Raw genomic sequence first — 27,926 nt, 5'->3', positions numbered from 1 at the left:
CCGCCCCAAAAATCATCTTTCCGTCCTCCTGAACACTACAGAGTTTGGATATTGGGTGGGGGTGGGTGGGGTGGAGAGAAGATGTGGCCCCGCACTTCTATCCGGACTGCACCGAAGGTGTGGCGGCTGGCGAAGTGGGGGTGGGTGGAGGTTGTGTGCTTTAGTGGCGGTTACAAGCAGGGCGCTCTATTTCCCGAGGTTTTTAATTCTTTCCTCTTGACGCATGAAAAAAACCCCAGTCACTTAATTATACGCGTGGGGCGTTTACTCTGAGGCGGGCGGCATTTTTTAAAAAATAAAAGTTCGAGGAATCTTGTGGTTTACAGGGGTTGAGTTTTCTCCTGGCAGTTTCCCCGATTCGCCCCTCGCGTGTGTTTTGCAGCTGCCGGGCTCCCGCGGTGCGCCCTCTTGTGGTCACCCGGCGCCCTCTTGTGACCCGAGTATAAGCCGAAGTCGGGTAATTCAGCCCATTTTTGGGGCTGAAAAACTCGGCTTATACTCGAGTATATACGGTAATAAAAAAAATAAAACAGATTTATATAGAGCCCAATTCATACACAGTAATGGTGATTACTGAATGGCTGGATATATAGCTATTTATTATATAATATATAGTTATTTATTTAATAATTATAAACTATGGTGTATTTAATAATCACAAACTATAATTATATTGACATTTTCTTTTCTAAGGAAGAAATTGCAATAATTACTGTACCTCCTGATTAAGGTGGGAAGAATATCTTAGATCTACATTTTAATTTTTTTTTTATAAGAACCATGCAATGTTAATTGAGGCCACTTTTATACTCAGCTGTAATATTCATGTTATTTTGTATGAGGGAGGGACCTAAAAAACTCAATATATGTTTAGTCAGTTCTGCCAAATTAAGAGAACTTTGTTTAAGAACATATTCTGATAAACATGATAGGTATAGAGCTTATTTTGGTCTTAGAATCGTTTCTTCTTCCCATTTCTATGGATGTATTAGATTGGATATTCTAGAAAGAATATATATCTATATCTATATACCGGTATCTATATTATTCTGATTTCATAGGGTGGTCTGCCTGCCTGGTTATTAGAAAAAGAATCAATTGTTCTTAGATCTTCTGATTCAGGTAAGAAAATAAAATAACAAAATGTATTATTATATCTCTAGTTATATGTGATGAAAATAAAATTAAATGGTAATTTCCATTTTTAATAAAAATGGAAATTTGCGTTTGTGATCTCACAAATATGGGACCATTTAGATAAACATAATATAGGTAGCCCTCAATTTACAACGGCAAATTGGGATTAGAATTTCCATTATTAAGCAATTAGGTTGTTAAATGAGTTGCCTCTGATTTTACAAACTTTTTTGTCATCATTAAGCAAAGTACACAGTTGTTAAGGGAATCTAGCATTCCCCACTGCTGGTTTTTGGGAGTCCCCTGGTTGTAAGTGTAAGGGCTGGTAAAAGTCACTTTTTTCAGTCCTGCCATAATGTTACTTCTAAGAATGTTGGTTTACATGCATCTGAACCTTCCCTGAAATATTCCGAGATTTGATTTAATGAATTTTAAATAAATGTTTTAATGGATATGGTATTTTAAATTATAAATTAATTACTATTTTATAATCAAATGAAACAAACAAAACATTAAAATTGCAATATTTATGTAGTTATTTACCAGGCATGTCCCAACTTTTGATCACCTCTAAATATTTGGAAATTAAAAGTTGAAAAATTTGATATGCCCTAAAAATTGCTTTGAGATGTGCAGTATAATTATAGATAGCTATGATGAAACATACAAATGCACTTAGCTCTCTGTTATATTTTTTTCAGACTATTTAGCAGCTGTAGGAAGATGGATGGGGGTCTTATTACCAAAGATGAAGCCTCACCTTTATCAGAATGGGGGCCCCATTATTATGGTGCAGGTAAAATTTAGTTGAATAATGATAAGTTCTACAACTTTAAAATTTAAGAATGTTTTGCTTTTTAAAGAAAGATACTAATTATAATTAGTGTATTTATTTGGAAATGTAATTTGTAAAACAATCTCTTAGAGTTTTTGGATTTCAATCCTATAAAAAGTTGGGTAGACCCATCTGATAAACATCAAATTAGTAAATATTTCACTAAAACATTTATCATTTTAACTGTCATATGTCATATTCTTTTTCGATCATATATTCATTTATATCATTAAGGTACAATCTTAATGCTGAAATGGTTATTTAGAAATCTATTAGACTTATGCTGTAAAATGTCTGGTCCATTAATGTCATATCTGCAAATGCATACCAATTCAGTTCATTTTTTATTTTCTAGATTTTATTCATACATCAATTCAGCCTAATTTCTAAATGATTATGTTTCAATCCAGTGAAATAGTGGGTCTAATTTCTACACATCTGTTCTCCACTGCACTTGGAAGGAGAGTCCAACATGGGTAATTCTGCTATCTTATTGGCAGAGACTGAGTTATTAATTTGAATAATTATTTAGGCACCGCCCCCTATAGCCTCCATGAGCTCAGTTTAAAAAACTCAGTCTTAGAGTAGAGACTGCTTTTTCTGTTACTGTTAGATGAAAGTTAACTGTTAAGTAAATGTTTTAACCTGATTAATGTTTCTGTCTTTGTTTTCACAGACTTGAAGGGAACATCGATGGGGTCTCTGTCCTCCACGGGCACCACCTCCACCATTCCTCCCCAGAGGCCTCTTCCCTCCCAGGGAACTGCCTTGCCAGGGAGCAACACAGCCTGGGGTCCCTGGCCTCTGCGGCCACACTTGGCTGCAAGCCGAAGGTGGTGGTGGGGGTCTGCCCCCCCCCCACTGGGAGGCTTCGAGACGGCCTGAAAAGCCCCATCATAGAGAGAACGGGGCTGGATACCGGCCAAATTGCCCAGCTGAGAAGCGGCTAAATCGCCGCCGCCGAGAGCTCCAAATGAACGGAGCAGCCGGAATTGGCAGAATGCCAGCGCCTCTCAGCTGTGAGGCGGCTGAGGACTCGCCGCTCCCCCCTGCTCTTCACAAGGGAAACGCAAGAGGGAATAATAAAGGGCGACAAGCTGGGCAGAGCGACGGAACGCTCCTGAGGGGCTGAACGTCACCATTTTCTCCTCACCCGTTATTTTCCTGGGCCCGCCATTTTCCAGGCAGAAGGCGGGAAGGTCCCTCAACTTATAGGAGGGACCAAGGGGCATGGCCATATGAGCGTTGGCTTCGATTAGGCCTATATCGCCATTTTGTCAGTAGCAAGCACCGTGTGAGCAATTCTACAGACCTTCACAGATATTGTTGCCGGATTCCTGAAGGCCCAAGCCTTAAAATTAAAGGAATCCTCAAGTCTACGTTCCTTGTACAACCGTGAGTACTATGGAAGAACATCAGACAGGGGATAAGGTGGCTTCCCCATCCACTGCTCCCAAAATTAAGGAAAAAGATAAGGGCAAGGCCAAAGCCAAGGCTTCACAGGCCATACCATCTTCCTCCCTGAAAGAGGCAGAAAAACGTATTCAGGCCTTAGAGCAAAGGCTGGAAGCAGCCCTCCAGAATCCTATGCTAATGCCTCCTATTCCCACGTGTTATCTACATCAGAATTGGGAATCTTCCCCATCCCAATCCAATTTTGGGGCCACAGGAATCCCCACAGAAGGAGACTGGTCCCCTGAGAGACAGGCACCATTTTTACCTCAGGTCTTGCCTTCTCCTGAACCTAGCCTGTCAAGGCCCAGGCCTCCAAGTCATCCATCAAGAGACTTAGCAGCCACTCCAGCCACCTTTACCCCCACAGCTGCAGGGCTTTGGGGGCCTTCTGATGCGTGGCAACATATGTCCCCTGCTATGCAAGACATCATTAATAATGCTTATTCGCAAGGAATGGCTGTAGCAACACAGCAGTATGGTCAGCAACCTCGCCATGGACTCACAAGAGATATTTGGTCGGCACCGCCCCCTTCAGGGTATGGCTCCTTAGCAGAGAAAACACCACTAGAGGAAAATGATAGAGAGTATGATCTCTCTGAAGATGAGACAATGCCTGAACCACCCTCAGCTGCAGGCCTTTTCAAATCGGCCTTATTCAGAGTCCTGCTCCATAAGGCCAAGCAGGTGGTTGATTTACCAGGCAGCACTGAGGCCACTGAGACTGCCAGACCAGCAACTACCCTGTTTAAGGAGCCTCGCCCTGAGTCTGACCATATTCCAGACTCAGAAATTTTTCTTGAAAGTGTTAAATGACCTTGGCAACACCCGGCTGCAGCTCAAGGTCCCTCAAATATGGAGAGGAGGTGTTACACCTTCGATGAAGAAATGGAGAAACTACTAGAGTTCCCACCCATCGACCAATCGGTGATGACCCTAGTATCCAACGTCTTGGTCCCCACCGAAACAGGAGACAGCCTTAGACCAGAGGACTGAAGAGCTGAGATCCTGCTACGAAAGAGCCACCAGATGGCCAGTTGGGCCTTTTGTGCGGTGGCTACAGCATCCTTTTTTAATAGGGCATCTATAATATGGATACAAGAAATGCAGGCTAGACTCACCTGCGCCAGGACTTGAGCAAATTGCTAGCAACTGCCGAGTTCTCGGCTGACGCAACACTTCATGCGGCGAAATTCGCAGCAAGGGGCATTGCAACTATACTTTTTTCAAGACGCCTGCTATGGCTAAGGAATTGGCAGGCGGACTTAAAGTCTAAGTGGAGTTTAGCCTCTTCGCCATTTCAGGGTTCCACATTGTTCGGGGACGCATTACCTCCAGTCCTTATCAAAGATAAGGACAAAAGGAAGGTGCTCCCTAGGGCCTACAAACGCCAAGAGCACAGACAAGCACCCTACATGTATTGCCAGTCCTTTCGTTGGGACTCCTCCCAAACTACCAACCAGACCCAGAGACCATATCAGCAGGGTCAATATAACCAGGCCTCCTTTAGATCGGATTGTAAGTCATTCCAGGACAGATCATGAGGGTATCAGCAAACAAGACGCCCCTTCAGAGGTAACACCCACAGGGGCTTTAAGCGCACCAAGTGACTCGGTCAAGTCACAGCCTTTAGGAGGGAAACTCCAGCACTTCAACACCTTCTGGCGAACAACGACATCAGGCAAATGGGCCATCACCACAGTGTCCCAAGGCTTGCGGTTGGAGTTCCTCCAGCCCCCACCCAACCGCTTCATCCATTGTCCAGTACCTCGGGACAACCAAAAGAGATCACAATTGATGGAGGAAATCACCCACCTCCTGGACATTCAGGCCATAGAGCGGGTGCCTCGTCATGTGGAAGGCACAGGCTACTACTCTATGATCTTCATCGTCCCCAAGGCCTCGGGGGGATGCAGGATGATCCTGAATCTCAAAAGTCTGAACGTGTTCATACGTTACAGGAGGTTCAGAATGCATTCCCTCCAAACTACTATAACAGCAATTCGGCCAAAGGACTATCTAACTTCTATAGACCTAAAAGAAGCATACCTCCACGTCCCCATCTACCCAGCTCATCGGAGATTCCTTCATTTCTGTATAGAGGGGACCCATTATCAATATTGGGCCATGCCATTCGGCCTGTCATGGGCCCCTCGGACGTTTACCAAATTGCTCGACATCATATCAGTCCATCCGCTTGATGGCGTACTTGGACGACATTGTCATTCTATCCAAGTCCCCATCGAGAGCGAGAGAAGATTTGGCCCTCACTATGCAGATGTTGGAGTCCAATGGCTTTATTGTCAACCTAAAAAAGAGTAATCTGATCCCCACAACCAGACTGTTACATCTATTATCAACACAGTCACCGGGTCAGTGTCACTGTCGCCGGAGAGACAGGCCAACATTCATCAACTGATTCGCAAATTGCAAAATCAACGACATGCTTCCCTCGCCTTTCTGTCAAGACTTTTGGGGACATTGGTGTCAGCAATAGGTATCGTACCTTGGGCCCGACACTATATACGAGCCTTACAATGGCTCCTACTTCTGGCCCAGAGGGGAAGAGTCAGTCATACCATGCAGCAGATTCATCTTTCTCAAGAACTCAAGACATCCCTACGCTGGTGGTGGTCGCCAGCATTACAGCAAAGGACACCCATTCACATCCACGATCGGGTGGTCCTCACAACGGATGCCAGACTTTCCGGCTGGGGAGCACACATCGGAGCTCACATGACGCAGGGACTTTGGTCCACACAGGATTTGTCACCTGTCAACATCAATTTCTTGGAACTCAGGGCGGTATTCCTCGCCCTTCAGTCTTTTACCCCACTGTCCTAACGGACAATGTCCTAACGGACAATGTAGCAACCAGGGCCCACCTGAACCACCAGGGGGGCACGAAGTCTCATCGGCTCATGAAGGAGACCACAGCCTTGTTTCAATGGGCCGAAACCAACTTAGCGTCATTAACAGCAGAACATATTGCCGGAACAAGCAACGTTTAAGTAGATTGGCTCAGCAGAGCAACCTTAGACCCCTCGGAATGGCGACTGGATCCGGGACTTTTCAAGAGGATCGTTTGTCGGTTCGGGGAACCGAAGGTGGATCTCTTTGCTTCTCACCTCAACACCCAGCTTCCGAGGTTTTACACTTGGTTTCCAACTCTGGGCGCAGAAAAAATCAATGCCCTGTTATCGCCCTGGCCGCAAGGCCTACTATATGCCTTCCCTCCAACGAGCCTCATCCCCAGGGTTGTGGACAAAATCCTCTCAGAACAGGTGGAAGTGTAAATGGTGGCTCCCCATTGGCCACGTCGCCCATGGTTTTCGGATCTGGTAGCCCTATCGATCTCTCCCCCATGGAGGATTCCGGATCGGGACGTTGTCCTCAGCCAGGGTGTCATGACTCACCCAGACCCTCAATGGCTCCAACTGACCGTCTGGCATTTGAGAGGGACAGACTAAGGAATCATCAAATACCTGCAGACATTATCGATACCATGCAAGCAGCCTGTCACCCGTATACAGCCAGAATATACCAAGCAACATGGACAGCCTTCTGTGAGTTCTGTACCACACAACAAGTCAATCCCACAGAAGCGTCAGTAATCTCTGTTCTTCGATTTCTACAGGCAGGAATTGGGTGGGGTCTAGCTCCTAATAACTTAAGAAGACAAGTGGCAGCTCTCGCAACTATTATAAGAGTCCCGGGGACCTGCTCTTTATCTCATCATCCATAGATAAAGGATTTTCTGAAGGGAGCTTCCAATATACACTCCCCACCGGTTCATAGATTCCCGACATGGGACCTCTCCTTGGTTCTAAAGGCCCTAACGAGACCTCCGTTTGAACCCTTAAGAACGGTTCCGCTGAGAATTCTCTCCATTAAAACGGCTTTCCTCGTAGCCATAACATCGGCTCGGCGAGTTTCGGAACTCTCAGCACTTTCTATTTGTCCAGACCTTTACATCTTCTACCCGGATAGAGTGGTCCTGAGATTAGACCTGTCATTTGTGCCAAAAATCAACACTGCCTTCCATAGGAAACAAGAGCTGATATTACCAGACTTTTGCACACATGGCAACCATCCCTCTGAACTCTCATGGCATAAAATTGACGTCAGACGTGCTTTAAAAATTTATATTAGAAGGACAGAATCGTTCAGGAAATCGGAATCTTTGTTTGTCGCCTTTGCGAACAAAAGTTGTGTGTCATCTCAAACCATTAGTAGGTGGCTCTGAGACTGTATTTATGACGCCTATAAGGCAAGCTCTTGTGATCCACCAAAAGGGGTGACGGCTCACTCAACCCAGAGTGCAGCCACGTCAACAGCATGGACAACGCAAGCCTCCATTGAGGACATTTGTTGGCCGGCGACCTGGGCAGCTCCGTCCACCTTTATTCGTCATTATAAGTTAGACTCCTTTGCATCAGCAGAAGCATCATTTGGTAGACGGGTGCTACAATTGGTGTGGGACACTCCAGCGACCCTGGAACAGCCTTGTCCCACCCAGAGGAATTGAACTTTGGTATATCCCATGTTGGACTCTCCTTCCAAGTGCAGTGTAGAAGAACCGTTGTACATACCTGAACGGTCTTCTCGCTGCACTGGAAGGAGAGTCCAAACCCGCCTGGCTTGTTTTTGTTCCCAGTTCAGGGACGCCGGAGTGGGTTGTTATAAAGTTTATAGTTTTTACTTCTGTAGAAATAAAGTTCTAGTTATTATTATACTGTCTTCGTTTTTAAAACTGAGCTCATGGGGGCTACAGGGGGCGGTGCCTAAATAATTATTCAAATTAATAACTCAGTCTCTGCCAATAAGATTGCAGAATTACCCATGTTGGACTCTCCTTCCAGTGCAGCGAGAAGACCATTCAGGTATGTACAACGGTTCTTCTACAATCTCTTCCATTGCTATAAAATGTGTTCATTTTTCTTTTTCAAAATTAAACCTTATAAATTAAACTGATGTCTGAAAACTTCATACTGTCTGATAGATGATCTTTCATAATGTCTGCAGCTAAGATGTAGAAATTAATTAATTAATTAATTCATTCATTAATTCATTCAATTTCTATGCCGCCCAATCCCAAAAGACCCAGGGCGGCTTAAAACAACAATTCTGAGGAAGATGTCTTCAGATCTGCATCTGACTAACAAAACATTGACCTCATAACAAGAGAGCATTTTAGAAGAATTCAAACTTAGCACCATTTGAAATAATCCTGGATCTGGGCTTCCGGGTGGCGGCAGCTACAACAGGAGACAGGGGATGGAGCTCCGTCCCCACACCTTCTTTTTCTATCTGGAGGTCACGTTTTAGCGATTGGATCAGACTCGGAGGGTCTGATTTGAGAACAGGGGACTTCCTGGAACCTGAGGAGCAGATCGCCACTGCCCCGAAGGGATCGCCCCGCAGCTCCAGGGAAGAAGAACTGGACTTCAGCCATGGCGGAAGAACTGGACTCCAGCCATAGCAGCACGATCACCACCAAGAAGGATACATAGGAGAGAACAATTGAAGGATTATTACAGGAGATAAGTGAGGCCACCTGTGGTTGGGTGGGGCTGCTGTAATTAGTGCTACAGATAAAAAGAGCAGCGTGCTGGTTTAGCCTCGTGGAAGTTTATCTGATTCATAGTTTCGTCAAGATTGCAGTTTGCTGTTTCCCTGTTCAAGACTGTGTGTGGAATTTCTGGACTTTGGAATTGGACTCAATTTCCCAGTTACTGGGTGAGAAATTGGATTGCATTTAACCTGTGTCTTGTGTGTACCAGAAAATCCCTTTGACATTTAAAAAGGGTGTTGTTTCTGCTTTTCTGTTGATAAAGACCTTTTGTTTTCCTTCTATCATGTGGTGTGTGTCTGTTTGGACTAATTACCCTGTAATTACGGCAGTTGGGACACGCCAGCAGAACAAAATAAACTTCCACAAACCTCCAGACACACGCCGTTCCAGAGTGAAGTGTTTTGGATTGTTTGCTTGTCTTTTTTTCGGTATTTATCTGATCATGGCTGCTGGTATGGCAGAAATGCAAGCAGTCTTCGATGCTTTGAGGATGGAAATCCAAGCGTTAACGCAGACAGTGCTGCAGTTGCAGAACCAGGTGGATATATTATCTCAGCAGCCTGTCATTCCACAGGTGCAGCCAGCAGCTCCTGTCCCACAGACACTACCAAGGAGGAAATGCTTTGTGGCTCTGCCTGAAAAATTTTGGGGCGACAGACGCATGTTTGCAGCTTTCCTCAGTCAAGTGCAGTTGTTTATTAATGCACAACTGCCCCATTTTCCAAGAAATACAGAGAAGGTGGTGTTCCTCTGCAGTTTGTTGGCTGGCCCCGCTGCTTCCTGGGTGTCTCCATTTCTGGACAGAGATGATCCAATACTGCGGGATTATACCGCCTTTTGCGCCCAGTTGCGATGGCAGTTTTCAGATCCGGTGCAGGAGCAGATGGCCACAAAGGCGTTGAAACAGCTGAAACAAGGTTCGAGCCCAATAGTGGAATATTTAAGTGACTTTTGTAGCCTCAGTGGACAGGTGCAGTGGAACGAGGCCACCTTGATGGAGGAATTTCAGGATGGCTTGTCAGAGACTATGCTTGATGAGCTGGTGCACGAGGCCCTGCGGGCACCCTGGATGAGCTGGAGCAGCATTGTTTGGTCATTGAGGCTTGGCTACTGGCTTGAGAGGTGCGCCGGGCTGGGCGGTCCTCCCCCTGTGTTTCGGGCATCATGCCAGTGATGCCCGAAACCATGGTGGGGGGTGTCTGCTATGCCCGTGCTGACCCCAGTTCCTGTACCCTGTCGCTTTCTGCCTATCCTGCCTCCTCATCTGGCGGATCGTACCCCTGCTGGGGAGCCCATTGAGGTGAACTTTGTGCGATCCTGTGTGTCCCTGGAGGAGAGAGCGCAGCGATGTGCGACAGGCCGGTGCTTCTATTTCAGGGGGAGTAGGTCATTTCGCAAATACCTGTCCTTGCAAACGAAGGAGCACGGTTGCTGCTGCGGTTTCGAATCCTCCTGGTCCTCCTGTTGCCAGCTCCCAGAGTCGTCAACTCATGTTCCCACCATAGTTCCGGATTCCTCGATGGCTGTCCCCATGCCCTTGGTTTCCCCGCCGATGTGCAGTCAGGAAACGAGGGCAGCCCGGCTTGGTGGCAACGCAAGGTCGGACTGGCATTTCATTGGTTAAGGATTCTTCGGATAATGATTCCGGAACCTACCATCACTACATAATTAATGTCAAACTCCTGGTGGATAGGCGTACTCAATCGATTTTTGCTCTTGCCCTCGTGGATTCGGAGGCCACCACGAATTTCCTGGATGAGGAGTTTGCACAGAGACATTCGTTGCCCTTGTGTCCTGTGAAACCTCCGTTGACTGTAGAAACCATTGATGGGCGGGTGATGTTGTCTGGGCCCATCTGTTTTCAGACCTTGCCAGTGCAGATCAGCATCGGGACTCATGAGGAGGCTTTACAATTTTATATCATGCGGGGCCTCCCTTTCCCTCTTATCTTGGGGTTGTCATGGTTAAAGGCGCATGATCCTCAGGTGGTGTGGTTGCAAAACATCATCACGTTTTCCAGTTTACAATGTGTAGACCACCATCGTCACGTTTGTGCCTTGCAAGGGCCCATTATCCCCGCAGCAGTGTTACCGGAGGGCCTCACTGAGTTTGCAGATGTCTTTAATGAAAAAGAGGCGGAACGCATGCTGCCGCATCGCCTTTATGATTGTACCATAGAACCGTTACCCGATGCTAAGTTGCCGGCTGGTCGTTTGTACTCTATGTCAGAACCTGAATTAGTGGCCCTCAAGGACTTCAAAGATAAAAATCTGGCCAAAGGGTTCATCAGGCCATCGACCTCCCCATTATCAGCTCCTGTCTTGTTTGTTAAAATAAAACCTGGGGACTTACGTCTGTGTTGTGACTACCGGCACCTGAACGCCATTATGGTGTGCAATTGCTATCCCTTGCCACTGATTCCAGAATTAATGGAACGTTTACGAGCTGCCACTATTTTTTCCAAGATAGACCTATGCTTCGCTTATAATTTGGTTCATATAAGGCCAGGGGATGAGTGGAAAACAGCGTTTGGCACCTGATACAGGCATTTTGAGTATACAGTGATGCCTTTCGGCCTCACAAATGCCCCGGCTGTTTTCCAGCATTTGATGAACGATGTATTCAGAGACATGATAGACCATTTTGTGGTCATATATCTGGAAGACATTTTAGTGTACTCCCCCTCTAAGTCTAGTCATTTGGGACATTTGCACCGGGTTCTGCTCCGGTTGAGAGAGCATCATTTATATGCTAAGCTGGAAAAGTGTCAGTTTCTGCAGACCACCATAGAATTTTTAGGTCATGTCATTTCTCTAAGGGGCATAGCCATGGACCCGGGCAAGGTGTCAGCACTAAAGACCTGGCAACCCCCAAGGAGAGTCAAGGATGTGCAGAGGTTGTTGGGGTTTGCAAACTACTATTGCACATTTATACCACGGTTTGCTCAGCTCACCTGGTTGTTGCAAAAACAGGTCTCGTTTCATTGGGGTGAGGAGGAGCAGCAGACTTTTGTAGCTCTTAAGGATGCTTTCATGAAAGAGCCTTTGTTGCAGCATCCAGATCCATGTCGGCCGTTTGTCGTTGAGACCGATGCCTCTGATGTTGCCATTGGTGCTGTACTTCTACAGACCTGTCCCGAAGGTGGCACCTTGTTTCCGTGTGCCTACCACTCCAGAAAACTCACGCCCTCAGAAAGAAACTGCATGATCTGGGAAAAGGAACTTTTGGCAGTCAAGTCGGCATTCGAGACATGGAGACATCATCTCGAAGGCGCCTGGCATCAGGTAGAGGTCAGGACCGACCATAAAAATTTGGACTATCTGCAAACGGCCCGAAAGTTGAACCAACGACAGATACATTGGTCGTTCTTTTTTGCAAGGTTCAACTTTCGGATCCGGTACACACCCAGCTTCCAGAATCCCAAAGTGGATGCTTTGTCTAGGAAACCAGAGTTTCTGCATTTGAAAGAGCCAGCCCGTTACAGACAATCTTGCCAGCGGAAGTGCTGGCTGCTACCTAGGACCCCGTCGACTTGCGTAGGCGTCTCCATGAGATGCAGCGGGGAGATGGGTTTGTGGCACAGCGGGTGAGGGAGGTGGTGCCCAATTCTCCCTGGACATTTGCTGATGGACTGCTCTGGTATCGGGGGCAGTTGTATGTACCAGCAGGGCCGCTTCGTGGATTGATTCTATCCCAATGTCATGACAATCCTGCGGCGGGTCATTTTGGCTTGTTTAAAACCTTGGACTTAGTGACCTGAACCTTTTGGTAGCCGTGAATTCAAGATGACGTTCACTCGTATGTGGCCACATGTGAATGGTGTCGTGCGCCAAGTCAGCCACAGGGGCCCCGCCAGGATTATTACAGCCATTGCCAACACCCACGAGCAGTGTTCCCTCTAATTTTTTTTCGGGGTGAGCGGAAAAGTATAGTGTCTGAGCGGCAGTCCCTTTGCCACTGGGCGGCATATAAGTATAAATAAATAAAGAAAGAAAGAAAGAAAGAAAGAAAGTGTGGGCGTGCGCTATCACACATGAGTAAGTTCTTGCATCCATAATTCTATCCTTTCTATGTCTTCCTCCCTCTTTCCTCCCTCCCTCTTTCCTTTCTATCTCTCCCTCCCTCTTTCCTTTCTATCTTTCTCACCCCCTGCCTTTCTCCAAGCCCTTCCTTTTCCCTCTCCCTATCTAACTACCCCCTCTCCCTCCCCCTTTCTCTCTCCCTTCATCTTTCTTTCCCTCTCTCTCTCCATCCCTCTTCCTTTCTCTCTTCCTTCCTTCCTCTCTTTTTTGCTTTCTCTCTCCCTCCGGAAGTTCGGCAAAGGTTCGGGGTTCGGGAGGTTGCTGGGAAGCCCCCCAGGCCGGCTGTCACCTTTTAAAACAGCTGCGCGGCTTCCCAGCTGTCTCCGAATGCCGAACGCGGAAGTTCGGGTTTGGCGTTCGGCTTTGGGAGACAGCTGGGAAGCCGCGCAGCTGTTTTAAAAGGTCACAGCCGGGCTGGGGGGCTTCCCAGCACCCCCCCGAACCCCAAACTTTTGCCGAACTTCGGGGTTCGGGGGGGTGCTGGGAAGCCCCCCAGCCCGGCTGTGACCTTTTAAAACAGCTGTGCGGCTTCCCAGCTGTCTCCCGAAGCCGAACACCAAACCTGAACTTCCGCGTTCGGCATTCGGAGACAGCTGGGAAGCCGCGCGGCTGTTTTAAAAGGTGACAGCCGGGCTGGGGGGCTTCCCAGCACCCCCCCGAATTCTGAACCCGGAAGTTCGGCAAAAGTTCGGGGTTTGGGAGGTTGCTGGGAAGCCCCCCAGCGTGGCTGTGACCTTTTAAAACAGCCGCGCGGCTTCCCAGCAGCTTCCCGAAGCCGAACGCCAAACCCGAACTTCCGCGTTCGGCGTTCGGAGACAGCTGGGAAGCCGCGCGGCTGTTTTAAAAGGTGACAGCCGGGCTGGGGGGCTTCCCAGCACCCCCCCGAACCCTGAACCCGGAGGTTCGGCAAAAGTTCGGGGTTCAGGAGGTTGCTGGGAAGCCCCCCAGCCCGGCTGTGACCTTTTAAAACAGCCGGGCGGCTTCCCAGCAGCTTCCCGAAGCCAAATGCCAAACCCGAACTTCCGCGTTCGGCGTTCGGAGACAGCTGTTTTAAAAGGTCACAGCCGAGCTGGGGGGCTTCCCAGCAACCTCCCGAACCGAACCCGGGGTTCAGAAAAATTTTACCTCTTCTTACGAACTTTTTTCGAGTTACGAACTGGCATTCGGGAGGCTGCTGGGAAGCCCCGCCACCTGGCTGTCACCTTTTAAAACATCCGGGGGCTTCCCAGCAGCCTCCCGAACGCCGGTTCGTAACTCGAAAAAAGTTCGTAAGAAGAGGCAAAATTTTTCTGAACCCCGGGTTCGTATCACGAGTTGTTCGTAAGACGAGGGGTTCATATCTTGAGGTACCACTGTATGTATAATTGTATTAGTTTGTAATGTTTATAAATAGACAAATGTAATAGATATTTTTATTCCCCTGAATTGATCTAATTAACAATAGTTTTCCCTTTTTGTATTATGAAGACTTCTATTTCTGAGCGAGCGATTGTAGCTCCTCTATATGTTATATGTTTGGTTTGGTTTTTCTGTGTTTGTAATGTTTGTCCTTTTTTATTTGAAAATATTTAAAATTAAAAAAAATGAATAATCCTGGATCTGTGATACATCCTCACTTATTTCAGCTGACCTTGGATATACCGTATTTTTGGTGTATAAGATTCACTCTCCCCACAAATGTGGGTGGAAATGTCTGTGCGTCTTGTGAAGCAAATGTTGTCAAAGGCAATGTTCCCTCTAATTTTTTTTCAGTGTGGGTGGAAAAGTATAGTGGCAGTCCCTTTGGGTCTGGGCAGCATAGAAGTATAAACAAACAAACAAACAAACAAACAAACGAAAAAAATTCCCTTCTTTTTTATTAAAAGAAATTAATAATAAAACAAAACCAAAATCTATTACTATTATTACTATCTTCTCCTCTTTTTCCATCCCTGTCTCCTCCCCCCCGTGTGTGTGTATGTGTGCGTGTGTGAACTCTTGAACCATTTCCAATAACAGGTGAGGGCTATTGGAAATGGTTCAAGAGTTCACACACACACACACACACACACACACACAAATGGCTGGGTTTTTTTTTATTTGGGTGCTTTTTACCATATGCTTTAAATCAAGAGTCATTGTTCTCTCTTTCTCTCTCCCCCTCTTGCTCTCTCTCTTTTTCTCACTTTCTCTCTCCCTCTTTCTATGCTGCTATCTGTTGTTCTCTCTCTCTCACTCACTCTTTCTCTTGTTTCCTTTCTCTCTCTTTTGCTTTCTTTCTATATCTTGCTTTCTTTCTCTTGTTCTCTCTCTTGCTATCTCTCTCCCCCCCCTCTCTTTCTCACTTTCTCTCTCCCTCTCTCTTTCCATCTTTCTCTGTCTGTTGCTCTCTCTCTCTCTCTGTCAGCGAGGGGGCTGCGAGAGCGCTTTCTCCGAGCGCTTCGGGAACGCCTGCCCTGCCTCTATTGCAGCCCCCTTGCTGAAAGCCTGGGACGAAAGCACTCTCAGCAAAGGGGCTGCGAGAGGGGTGGGGCGGGCATTCCCGAAGCGCGCGGAGAAAACCCTCTCTTGCAGCCCCCTGGCTGGGAGCACAGATGAGGAGAAGGAGAAGCCGCAGCCGCTACAGCGACCGCTGCGGGAGAAGTCGCGCCCCAAGGCAGGAGGCGGAGGAGGAGAAAGCCAGAGAGGGGGCAGATCAGGTGGGTGGGCGGCAGCGCCGTGAGGCCAGGTGCATGAGGGGGTCGGAGACACCGTGGGGAGGCAGGGGCAGCCGCGGCTCCCTTTCCTTCCACCCATGTCTACTGCCAGCACCTCCCCACCCCCCCTCCGCGGGCTGGCAGGGGGATGGGGAGTGCGTGCCCATGGAAAAGGGTGCATGGGGGGGTATTTTGGGCCACACACGTGCGCACGCGTGCAGCAATGATGATCCCCACAGTGTTGAATAGCTGATAGGCAGTATTCTGGGAAGTAGATCCAACTGCCAATCAGCTGCTTGTGCTAAATCAGGCTGTGCTGAGGCTGACCAAGCTGTTTGCTGCAAGGAGGCAATTTGCTGGGAGGCAGAGGCAGATTTTTTTTCTTGTTTTCCTTCCCAAAAGCTAGGTGTGCCTTATAGTCCAGAGAGTCTTATAGCCTGAAAAATTACCAGGCAATAAGTACCATTAAGGATTAATTAGACATACTTTTGAATAGATGTGCTCATCAGAATTCAAAAGAAAGGAGAAATAGAAACTTGAACGCACTACATAAAAATAAAAATTATGAAGAATGTGTCATACTCATATTATGAAAATAGCTATTGTTTTACTATTTCATTGGTCACTTACCTAACCAATTTGGTTCATGAATGATTTGGTTGTTATCCCAGCAAAGAATTTTTTAAATTTTTCTCTCCAATCACGTGTACAAAAAAATACCATTAATATTGAATTGTATTACAATGAATCATTTTTAAAATTTCGGTATGTATAATTTAACCAATGCTACCTCCTTTACATTTGACATCTGAACAAAAATAATTACCTAAATTTCTTATATAGTATTTAAAACAGCTGTTAGCCAATACACATTTTAGACTGTTCCTTAACTTAATCTCATCTAATTAATTAGGCCATACTGCTTCAATTTTCTCCAAATCTCCTCCATATCAATTTTCATATATATTTTTAACCTTCTTCTATAATAAATGTCCGTTAAAAATAAGGAAAAGGAGCACAAATTTCTAATTACATCCAATGGTATTGAAATTAAATCGAACCCTTGCTAAAAAAAAAAAAAAAAAAAAATTAGATAAAAAATATGTAGAGGGGAAAAATCCCTAATATTGCCAAATTAATAAAACAAATTAATAAAACTAATTGAAAATAATTCCCTTTAATAGGTAAAATAAAAAATTAAAAGTAAAAATAAAAAAAATTAAAGAAGAAAATAGAAAATAAAAGTAGGGAAAGGAAAAAACAAAAAGAAAAGAAAAAGGAAGGAAGAGAAAAGAAGTGGGGGGGGAAGAGAAAGAAGAAATTATATTTCTCCTTTTTCTTACATACATTCCATGTACAACCCAATACAATTGTCATACCCTGCAGAATTTTATAGTTCAAAAGTAAACCAATAAAATCATATAAACATAGAAGATTGATGGCAGAAAAAGATCTCATGGCCCATCTAGTCTGCCCTTATACTATTTCCTGTATTTTATCTTTGGATGGATATATGTTTATCCCAGGCATGTTTAAATTCAGTTACTGTAGATTTACCAACCATGTCTGCTGAAAGTTTGTTCCAAGGATCTACTACTCTTTCAGTAAAATAATATTTTCTCATGTTGCTTTTGATCTTTCCCCCAACTAACTTCAGATTGTGTCCCCTTATTCTTGTGTTCCATATTACAGATGCCTCCAGGAATATAAACCCTATTGCACACTTTAGAATCATCGGCAAATAGGCAAACCTTCCCTACCAAATCTTCCCCTATGTCACTCACAAACATATTAAAAAGAATAGGACCCAGAACAGATCCTTGTGGCACACCGCTTGTAACCTGTCTCTGCTCAGAATACTTCCCATTAACAACAACTCTCTGATGTCTAAGCTTCAGCCAGCTGCAAATCCACTGAACTATCCAGGGATTAAGTCCAATCTTCACTAATTTATCTATCAGCCCTTTATGTGGAACCATATCAAAGGTTTTGCTGAAGTCCAGATAGGCAATATCCACGGCACCACCTTCAGCCAACACCTCTGTACTCTAATCCAATGTACTCTAATCCATATCACTGAAAAACCAATAAAATAATAAACTCATTTCCTTTTCCCTTTATATCACTGAATACCCAGTGTAATCATCATACCCTACTCTATTTGTATCGCTGCATACCCAATGGAATCATCATGCCCTACTCTAATTATAAGACTTTAAGTCCAATAGAATAATTATACCCTGTTCTAAGAAGAAAAAAATCACTGTAAACCCAGTGGAATCATCATGCCCTATTCTAAGAAAAAAACAACCCTCTGAAACCCCAGTGAAATCATACTTTAAAGTTAATAAATTCCTCCTGCCTAATCCTTTTTATAAAAAAAAAACAATTAAAAAGACTCCATATCCTATTCAAATTTAAATAATGTAATGTAATCCTAATAAAAATTATTCCTTCTTTAAATCAGAGTAAATTATAACCTTTTATAAATTTACCAAAAAAAGAATTAAAATTAATAACTCATAATCCACATTTTTAATTATATTCTGTGCTTCTGTAGTTCCAAAAATTCTATAATCAATATTTCTAAATATCATTATTCCCTTTTCTTTAACAAATAAAGATCAACAAATATAATCAACATTATTCTCTATTTCCATACTTTTTTCTTTTTGTATTTTACGGTGTTCCCTCGCTTTCTGCGGGGGATGCATTCTGAGACCGCCCGCGAAAGTTGAATTTCCGCGAAGTAGAGATGCGGAAGTAAATACATTATTTATGGCTATGAACAGTATCACAAGCCTTCCTTTAGCACTTTAAATCCCTAAATTGCAATTTCCCATCCCCTTAGCAACCATTCAGATTATTACTCACCATGTTTATTTATTAAAGTTTATTAAAAAAAATATTTATTAAAGGCAGACGAAAGTTTGGCGATGGCATATGACATCATCGGATGGGAAAAAACGTGGTATAGGGAAAAAACCCGCAAAGTATTTTTTAATTAATATTTTTGAAAAACCGTGGTATAGACTTTCCGCGAAGTTCGAACCCACGAAAATTGAGGGAACACTGTATATCATAATTCAACCACTTGTATAATTCCATAATCTTTGCTTATTCATAATAAAATCCTCTTAGCTATAAAATTCATTCTCATTATTATTTTCTCTTCCCTTTCTCTTCACCACCCCTCTCGTCCAAATATTTAAAGCAACAGCAATATTAACCAAATTAATCATTAATATTAATCATCCCTACCAAATATAATCAATTTCAATTTTCAATAACGTTATTTCACTATTCCTAAATTTTACCCACAAAAGTAATTTTATAAATAAAAAAATATCTTAATTGAACATTATTACATATGCAACTCAATTAATATCTTACTCTTTAATTAATTCCCCCTCCATCAAACCAAACTCTTCAATAGACTTCCAATACAATTCCCTTATAATAAGATCCAATTAGAATCCAATTAAAATTATAAATCCAATTAAAATTTTAAACCTTCATTTCATGATTTACATTCGTACTAGATGGTTCTTTATTTGTTTTTGCTGAAAAATGGAAGGCACTTATGTTTATGCTTATGAAGAAACGCTTTGGAACAAGGGAATTTAGGAGATAAGACATATGAGAACTAATTGATTAAGACATGGTTATATAACTATTAAAAGAATAAATTTTCCCATCTGAAAAGAAAAGAATAAATTTTTCTGTCTGAAAAGTCTGGAGGATACATTGAATAAAGCAAACCCTCGGAAACATTGGATAATTCTGTCAGAGACAGATTGGAGTCACATCTTGGCAAAAGTGCATCAAGGAATGTGAAATGGAAATGGAAACATGGATGATAATAGTACTTTTAAAGAAGATTAAAATTATGACAAAGTTATATGTACTTATAATAATAAATTTATGGATAATTATGTATTGATGTAAGGGATTTGGTTGTTATAAAAGGTCACGCTTTGAGAAGGGCGACATAGAAGTCTAATAAATAAATAAATAAATAAATAAGCTTTAATAATAAGGTTAAATTGTAATGTGAATAAGATGAACTTAGCTTTGAACCTAATCTTCTAAGATATGGTCAGATTTATCCCTTTAAAGAGGCAGCAATGACTAAAAGTTACTCTGAAATCTGTCAGAAATAAGAATAACACACAAATTTATGTTTTATCTTCAATTTAACATGTGTCATCTCTCTTAAGAAAATAAAATCCCACAGTAGGCCAGAAACTAAAAAAATAAATGTAAATCAGACATTTATTTGCCATTTGATGTTTTCCAGTTACAGTTAATAGAGAACTGGGGGTGGGGGTGTTTTGAATTTCCAGTTACATTAAGCTTTGGTCCTGAATTTAAAGTACATTTCATCTCATTTCATCTCATTCCCTAACTGAGGACTTTTCTCCCATTTTTCTCCATAAATAAGAAAAAAAAAACATGTCCATGTAGATGGTGTAATTAAAACAACCACATTTTGAATGTTACAGGAATACATACTGGAAATTTTATTTGTTTAAGTTAAGCTAATATTGACTGATCATTGCTATGACAGGTATTTTTCTATCTATAATATTCTTTTACAAAGTCCAGTATTGGGATAAAATAATATGGCCTAAGTTTATTCTGTTCATATCAGACTGCATTACTTTTATCTGAAAGGATAACCCAACAGTTCACAGAATTATCTTAATTTCATTTAAACTTCACAGTTGCTTAGTATTTCTATGAATCTCTATTACTATCTAATAGGCACTAATAATTCAAGTCACTATAGCCAAACTGCAGGTAGCAGTGTATAAAGCCTGATGCAATAGCCTTGTTTTAATATTCTTATAAAATTAGCAAATATGGTTGTATGTGGTTCTGGTGTAATTACAAATTAGTACTATATGGTACTTTTTATCCCATATTAAATGTCACTATTTTTGACCAGAATACAGGAAATCCTTGACTAAGTGAGCCCAAAATTTATGTTGCTTTGTTAAGTGAATTTTGTCCCATTTTATGATTTTTCTTGCACATTTGTTAAGTGAATCATTGCAGCTATTAAATTAGTAACACAGTTGTTAAGTGAATCTGGATTCCATTAACTTTGCTTGTCAGAAGTTTGCAAAAAGAGATAATTGCAACTGTAATAAATATGAACCAGTTGTCAAGCATCCAAATGTAAATCACATGACAATGGAGATGCTGAAATGTTTATAAGTATGAAAAATGGTCTTAGGTCACTGTTGTAACTTTGAATGGTCACTAAGTGAACTGTTGTAAGTTGAGAACTACCTGTATTTTTTCTTTACATTTGAAGTTTCATATTGTTTTGTGGTCTCCATCTTTTCTTACTAAACTTGTCTATATGTGGATGTTTTTAAATTAGGTTGAAAATGAATATGGAAGTTATTTCGCATGTGATTTTCATTATCTCCGTTACCTGAAGAATCTTTTTCGCCAGTATCTTGGGAATGAAGTAGTCCTGTTTACAACAGATGGTGCAACAAAGATTTTTTTGCGCTGTGGAACTCTTCAAGGCCTTTATTCAACTGTGGATTTTGGACCACGTAAGTGGCAATTGAAGTTACATTTTATCTTGCGAATAAAAGATTTTTAGATAATTTATTAGTAAACACAGGAAGCTGCCTTAAACTGATTCAGATTTTTGTTCAGCTGATTTGTATATTGACTGGTTACTTGCTACGCTGTTGTTTCCTAGCTAAAAATCTGGAACTTAAATTTGGAGCCTTCGGTACATAGTGTCTACATTTTGTTGAGTTGTTTGGTTTTGATTAGCATAAAGTCTTTAGAGTATGGGTGTCAAACTCAAGGCCTTATCACCTGACCACCACATGTGCCCCCAACATAAGTCATGTCCAGCTGGCCATGCCCACTCCAGCCCTCTGAGGTCAAACAAAAACCTGATGCACACACCCCACGGGACTAGCTCCCCTGCTCTGGGCTCTGCTTACAGTAATTTGAAACACACTCCCACCTGCAAAGATGAGGAAGCAAACATTGAACCTGCAGCAGGAGTGTATTTCAAATGCCGCCAGAGGCAGAGGATGTTACTAGAGTCTGTTTAGTTCCAGCTCCAGCTCCGGCTGTCACTATAGAGTGGAAAGTGCACTCAAAGAGCGTCCACTGCCCTGGCTGCTGGTGTTTGGAAGAGAAAGAGAGAGGGAGGGAGAGAAAGAAAGAAAAGAAAGAAAGAAAGAAAGAAAGAGTAAGTAAGAAGCCCTGAAACATGTGAAGGTGTCTGAGATCCTTGCGTCATGTTTGGAGGAAAGGAATGCATGGCAGAAGCATTCTCCCTTCCCTCCCTTTGTCATGAGCGACAGAAGCCCTAAAATGTGTGAAGGTGCCTGAGATCCTTGCCTCGTGTTCACAGCTTCTCTTGCAGCTGAAGGAGGAAGGGAATGCATGACAGAAGCTGTCTACCTTCCCTCCCTTCCTTATGAGTGAGAACAGCCCCGAAATGTGCAAAGGTGCCTGAGATCCTTTCCTCACATTCACAGTTTATCTTATGCTGAGGGAGGAAGGGAACGCATGGCAGAAGCTATCTCCGTTCCCTCCTTTCCTCATGAGCGAGAGAAACCCCAAAACATGCGAAGGTGCCTGAGATCCTTGCGTCACATATACAGTTTCTCTTGCAGCTGAGGGAGGAAGGGAACGCACAGCAGAAGTAGTCTCCATTCCATAGGTTGCTCAGGGGGGTGAGAGGAGAAACAAAGATAGCTCCTGCCACCCATTGGTTGATTCTTTTGCCTCTGGGGCTTCATGGAAGCTTCCCTAAACCCTCCGGAATGCAAAAAAACAGCACAACGGCAATATGGAAGTGTACTTTTCTGAACTTTCTGTTTGTCCATTTGGCTTTATTTGCTATGGGGCTTCAGGGAAGCTTCCCTGAAAGCATCTGCAGGGTGAAAGGGCCTTTCTCAAGACCGAAAATCAACTGACCAGTGTGCGCATGCCATGTGTGTCCTTCGATATGGCTCTGCTTGTCATCTGTGGCACGTGTGCCACAAGTTCGGCATCATGGCTTTAGAGCAGTGTTTTTCAACCTTTTTTCTTCAGGGGAACCCTTTGGTGTCGTCAGATTTCTGGTGGAACCCTGGTTATAAAACACTGCATTAAGCTGTACATTCTGAAGCTGAAATAGAATTCTTTTATTGGCCAAGTGTGATTGGACACACAAGGAATTTGTCTTTGGTGCATACGCTCTCAGTGTACATTAAAAAATATACATTTGTCAAGAATCATGAGGTACAACACTTAATGATTGTCATAGGGGTCAAATAAGCAATCAAGAAACAATCAATATAAATCATAAGGATACAAGCAACAATTTACAATCATAGTCATAAGTGGGAGATCGGTGATAGGATGATGGGAAGACTAATAGTAATAGTAATGTAGCCTTAGAGGATGGAGGCAAAATCAACAAGGGCTGCTGCCATGTGGGGGTCCGTGGCTGTGGAGTAGCAGAGAGAGGGAGAGAAAGAGAGAGGTTGCACCGCGTAACCTCGCCAGGAGTGCCGGGTCTGAGTGGTGCAATAAACAGAGGCCGTTCGCTCCATTCCACCCGCTTTCCCTCCCCATTTTTGGTGGCTGTGGGGGCTGGTAGGAGGGTCGGAGGGGAGTAGTAGGGCACGCTCTCTTACAGTGCCCTGCACAGGGAAAAGGAAGAGAATGAGTTGGCCACTTGGTTTAGCGTGGCAGTGTGTATGGGAAGGAGGAGTGGGAGAGAACCTTGAACCATCTGGTGTGCCTCGGCCCTGAACTGGGAAGCTCCATGTCCTCCTCCTGCTCCTGCTGCTGCAGCCTACGCTTTGGGCCTGCCGCTGCAGTGAGGGGCTAGAGGGGCGCTGCTGCTGCTCTTGGCGCCAACACCGCCGCTGTTGCCACTCCTCCTCCTGCTTGGTGGCTGCTGCAGTCATGGAACTCCTGGCTGGCCCTTGCACACGGAACCCTGGTTGAAAAATACTGCTTTAGAGTAAATGCTCTTTCTTTGGATAGTATTTTTTAATGTTTTAGTATATTAACTTTGAATGTCCTGTTGCAATAGAATGCAGTTCTTGCTGTTTCTTTTCCCTTTTAGAGTTTTTATTTTTTTCTATTAGAAAGTGTCTGCCAAAGAGGAAAGTAATGAATTACAGGTAATTCTTGACTTACAGCAGTTCAAAGTTTTAATAGCATTGAAAAAAGGGACTTACAACTATTTTTTCACAAATTTATTTATTTATTTATTAGATTTGTATGCCGCCTCTCTCCGTAGACTCAGGGTGGCTTAAGACCATGTCCTGGGGTCATGTGATCTTTTTCAACCTTCTGAAAAGCAAAGTCAGAAGCTGAACTCACTCAAAACTATATTACTAATTTAACAACTGTAGTTATTTTTTTTAAAATAAACTTTATTGATTTTCATAAAATAAAGACAAACATACACACAAACATTTAACATAAAATTGGGGTTGCAATTACCCCTCTCGTCTTAGAAGTCTATTTTTTATACAGAAAAAGAATATACTATTCATTCATGAAATCAGCATACTAATTTAAATGAAAAGAAGAATTTTGTTTTATATAATTCAAACATTTATAATAATAAAAAATAAAGATAAAAAATTATTCTAATATGTTTACACTTTCCCATATCATTTATATTTTATTTTTATTTTTATTTATCCATATATAAACTTTATTCCAGATAATATAAAATTCTGATTCTTCTTGATTGTTCAACCGTCTTGTCATCATATCCATCTCTGCACAATCTAAGATTTTTTTTATTACATCGTCTTCTGTGGGAGTATTTTCTCCCTTCCAGTTTTGTGCATAAACTATCCTGGCCGCTGTCAAAATATGAATGAATAAATAGTAAATATCTTTCTTATATTTCTGTTTCATTATACCTAATAAATAAAATTCTGAGTTTTTTTCTATTTCTTGTAGTGTAATTGCTTTAATTAATTTTTCTATCATTTTCCAATATAGTTTAGCTTTGTAACAAGTCCACCATTGATGATAATAAGAGCCTATTTCTTGTTTGCATTTCCAACATTTGGGGGACGTATTAGGAAACATCTTGGCAATTCTATTCAGTGGGAGATGCCACCTATAAAACATCTTAATTTGATTCTCTTTTAAAGAAACTGATTTTGTCATTTTCCAATTTGAAATCCAAACTTTCTCCCACATTTCTACGTCAATTTCTCTGCCAATATTTTTGCACCAACTTATTATATTATCTTTTAAAGTCAAATCTATATTTTTATATCCAATCATGTATTTATATGCTTTCCCTATTAATTTACTTAGGTTTGTAATTAATAAGTTACCTAAGAAGTTACCTATTTTACTATCTTTTTGAAATCTAGATTGTATCTGTGCATATTGCCACCAGTCTATTTTTATGCCCTCTTCCTGTAGTTTATGTCTTGGTTTTAATTTCATTTGATATGTTTTAATATCCTTCTTTCCTGCATCAAATTGGGGTGGCAAATTGCATGTAATGAGGAAATCCAATCAGGAATACTTAAGAAGTAATATTTCTTTATATCTTTCCAAACTTCTAATAAATACAGTAATACCTCGTCTTACGAACTTAATTGGTGCCGGGAGGAGGTTCGTAAGGTGAAAAGTTTGTAAGATGAAACATTGTTTCCCATAGGAATCAATGGGAAAGCGATTAATGCATGCAAGCCGGCTGCCACCACCGAAGGAGGCTTGAGCCTCCCGATCCTCCCTGCCCCTTTGCCATGCATATCATCCTGGGTGAAGCGCTGGGGGGAGGGAGTCAGTAAAGTCCTCCTGCTCCCCCCCAGCCAAAAACGCAAAGGCGGTCTGCTGCCGCCCATGGAGCAATGGGAAGCTGAAGCCGCCGACGGTTTGAGCCTCCCTTTGCTGCATGCTGCTTCGCCCTGCCTGTGGTGCTGGGCAAAGTGCTGGGGGGAGGGAGTTAGGAAGGTTCTCCTGCTCCCCCCCCCAGCCAAACACACAAAGGCGGTCTGCCGCCGCCCGCGGGGCAATGAGAAGCTGAAGCCGGCGGCGGTTTGAGCTTCCCATTCCTCCATGCCGCTTCGTCCTCCTGGCTCAAGCGGACAGTGGCAGACCGGCTTTGTGTTTTTGGCTGGAGGGGGAGAAGTAGGACCTTCCTAACTCCCTCCCCCCCAGCCAAAAACCCAAAGCCTGTCTGCTGCCGCTCGCTTGAGCCAGGACAGGAGTGGCGAAGTGAGGTGGAGGGATGGGAAGCTGAATCCGGCGGCGGTTTGAGCTTTCCATTCCTCCACGCCACTTCTTCCTCCTGCCTCAAGCGGATGGTGGCAGACCGGCTTTGTGATTTTGGCTGGGGGGGGAGAAGTAGGACCTTCCTAACTCCCTCCCCCGCACCAAAAACACAAAGCCAGGCAGCCCCCAGCCACCAAAGGAGCCTCCTGATTCTCCCCACCCCTCTGTCCCGCTCATTGCCCGTGTCTGGCAGAAGCTGCTGCCCGAGTGCTCTTGGCCGACGGGATGCAAAGTGCTGGGGTGGGGGGTGCCAGGCCGGCCCTCCTGCCTCCCCCCCCAGCCAAAAACACAAAGCCAGGCAGCCCCCAGCCACCAAAGGAGCCTCCTGATTCTCCCCACCCCTCTGTCCCGCTCATTGCCCGTGTCTGGCAGAAGCTGCTGCCCGAGTGCTCTTGGCCGGCGGGATGCAAAGTGCTGGGGTGGGGGGTGCCAGGCCGGCCCTCCTGCCTTCCCCCCCAGCCAAAAACACAAAGCCAGGCAGCCCCCAGCAGCCAAAGGAGCCTCCTGATTCTCCCCGCCCCTCTGTCCCGCTCATTGCCGGTGTCTGGCAGAAGCTGCTGCCCGAGTGCTCTTGGCCGGCGAGATGCGAAGCGCTGGGGTGGGAGGTGTCCTGACAGCCCCCCACCCCAGTGCTTCGCCTCCCGCCGGGCAAGAGCACTCGGGGGGCAGCTTCTGCTGGATACGGGCGATGGGTGGGATAGAGCGGCGGGGTTAAGCCTCCTTCGGCGGCTGGGGAACTGCCTGGCTTTGCCTTTTTGGCTGCAGCGGGTGCTGTGGTGGGGACCTTTGGGTTTTTTGCTGGGGGGGAGTTGAAGCGCTCGGGTGGGGTGGCCGGCCCTCCTGCCTCCCCCCCAGCCAAATACACAAAGCCAGGCAGCCCCCAGCTGCCAAAGGAGCCTCCTGATTCTCCCCGCCCCTCTGTCCCGCTCATTGCGCGTGTCCGGCAGAAGCTGCTGCCCGAGTGCTCTTGGCAAGCGGGATGCAAAATGCTGGGGTGGGGGGTGCCAGGCCGGCCCTCCTGCCTCCCCCCCAGCCAAAAACACAAAGCCAGGCAGCCCCCAGCCGCCAAAGGAGCCTCCTGATTCTCCCCACCCCTCTGTCCCGCTCATTGCCGGTGTCTGGCAGAAGCTGCTGCCCGAGTGCTCTTGGCCGGCGAGATGCGAAGCGCTGGGGTGGGAGGTGTCCTGACAGCCCCCCACCCCAGTGCTTCGCCTCCCGCCGGGCAAGAGCGCTTGGGGGGCAGCTTCTGCTGGATACGGGCGATGGGTGGGACAGAGGGGCGGGGTTAAGCCTCCTTCGGCGGCTGGGGAACTGCCTGGCTTTGCCTTTTTGGCTGCAGCGGGTGCTGTGGTGGGGACCTTTGGGTTTTTGGCTGGGGGGGAGTTGTCCTGACAGCCCCCCACCCGAGTGCTTCGCCTCCCGCCAGGCAAGAGCGCTCAGGTGGCAGCTTCTGCTGGATACGGGCGATGGGCGGGACAGAGGGGCGGGGTTAAGCCTCCTTCAGCGGCTGGGGAACTGCCCGGCTTTGCCTTTTTGGCTGCAGCGGGTACTGTGGTGGGGACCTTTGGGTTTTTGGCTGGGGGGGAGTTGAAGCGCTGGGGTGGGGTGGCCGGCCCTCCTGCCTCCCCCCCCAGCCAAATACACAAAGCCAGGCAGCCCCCAGCCGCCAAAGGAGCCTCCTGATTCTCCCCGCCCCTCTGTCCCACTCATTGCTGGTGTCTGGCAGAAGCTGCTGCCCGAGTGCTCTTGGCCGGCAGGATGCAAAGCGCTGGGGTGGGAGGTGTCCTGACAGGCCCCCACCCCAGTGCTTCGCCTCCCGCCAGGCAAGAGCACTCGGGTGGCAGCTTCTGCTGGATACGGGCGATGGGTGGGAC

General features: G+C 44.8%; 1 protein-coding gene across 4 annotated transcripts in view; it reads left to right on the top strand.

Moving 5' to 3' along the window:
* Window positions 1-27,926, top strand: part of GLB1 (galactosidase beta 1) — a 304,228-nt gene that overhangs the window by 128,180 nt on the left and 148,122 nt on the right. For all 4 annotated transcript variants that reach the window (XM_070727400.1, XM_070727399.1, XM_070727401.1 and 1 more), the window contains exons 4-6: window positions 1,062-1,122; window positions 1,839-1,933; window positions 21,149-21,329. In XM_070727400.1, coding sequence (XP_070583501.1) covers window positions 1,062-1,122; window positions 1,839-1,933; window positions 21,149-21,329 — 337 coding nt within the window. The remainder of the gene's footprint in view (window positions 1-1,061; window positions 1,123-1,838; window positions 1,934-21,148; window positions 21,330-27,926) is intronic.

The sequence above is a fragment of the Erythrolamprus reginae genome, chromosome Z, assembly GCF_031021105.1.
Source record: "Erythrolamprus reginae isolate rEryReg1 chromosome Z, rEryReg1.hap1, whole genome shotgun sequence".
Lineage (NCBI taxonomy): Eukaryota > Metazoa > Chordata > Lepidosauria > Squamata > Dipsadidae > Erythrolamprus > Erythrolamprus reginae.
Note: the sequence above shows the minus strand (reverse complement) of the source record. Positions and strands in the feature narration are given on the sequence as shown.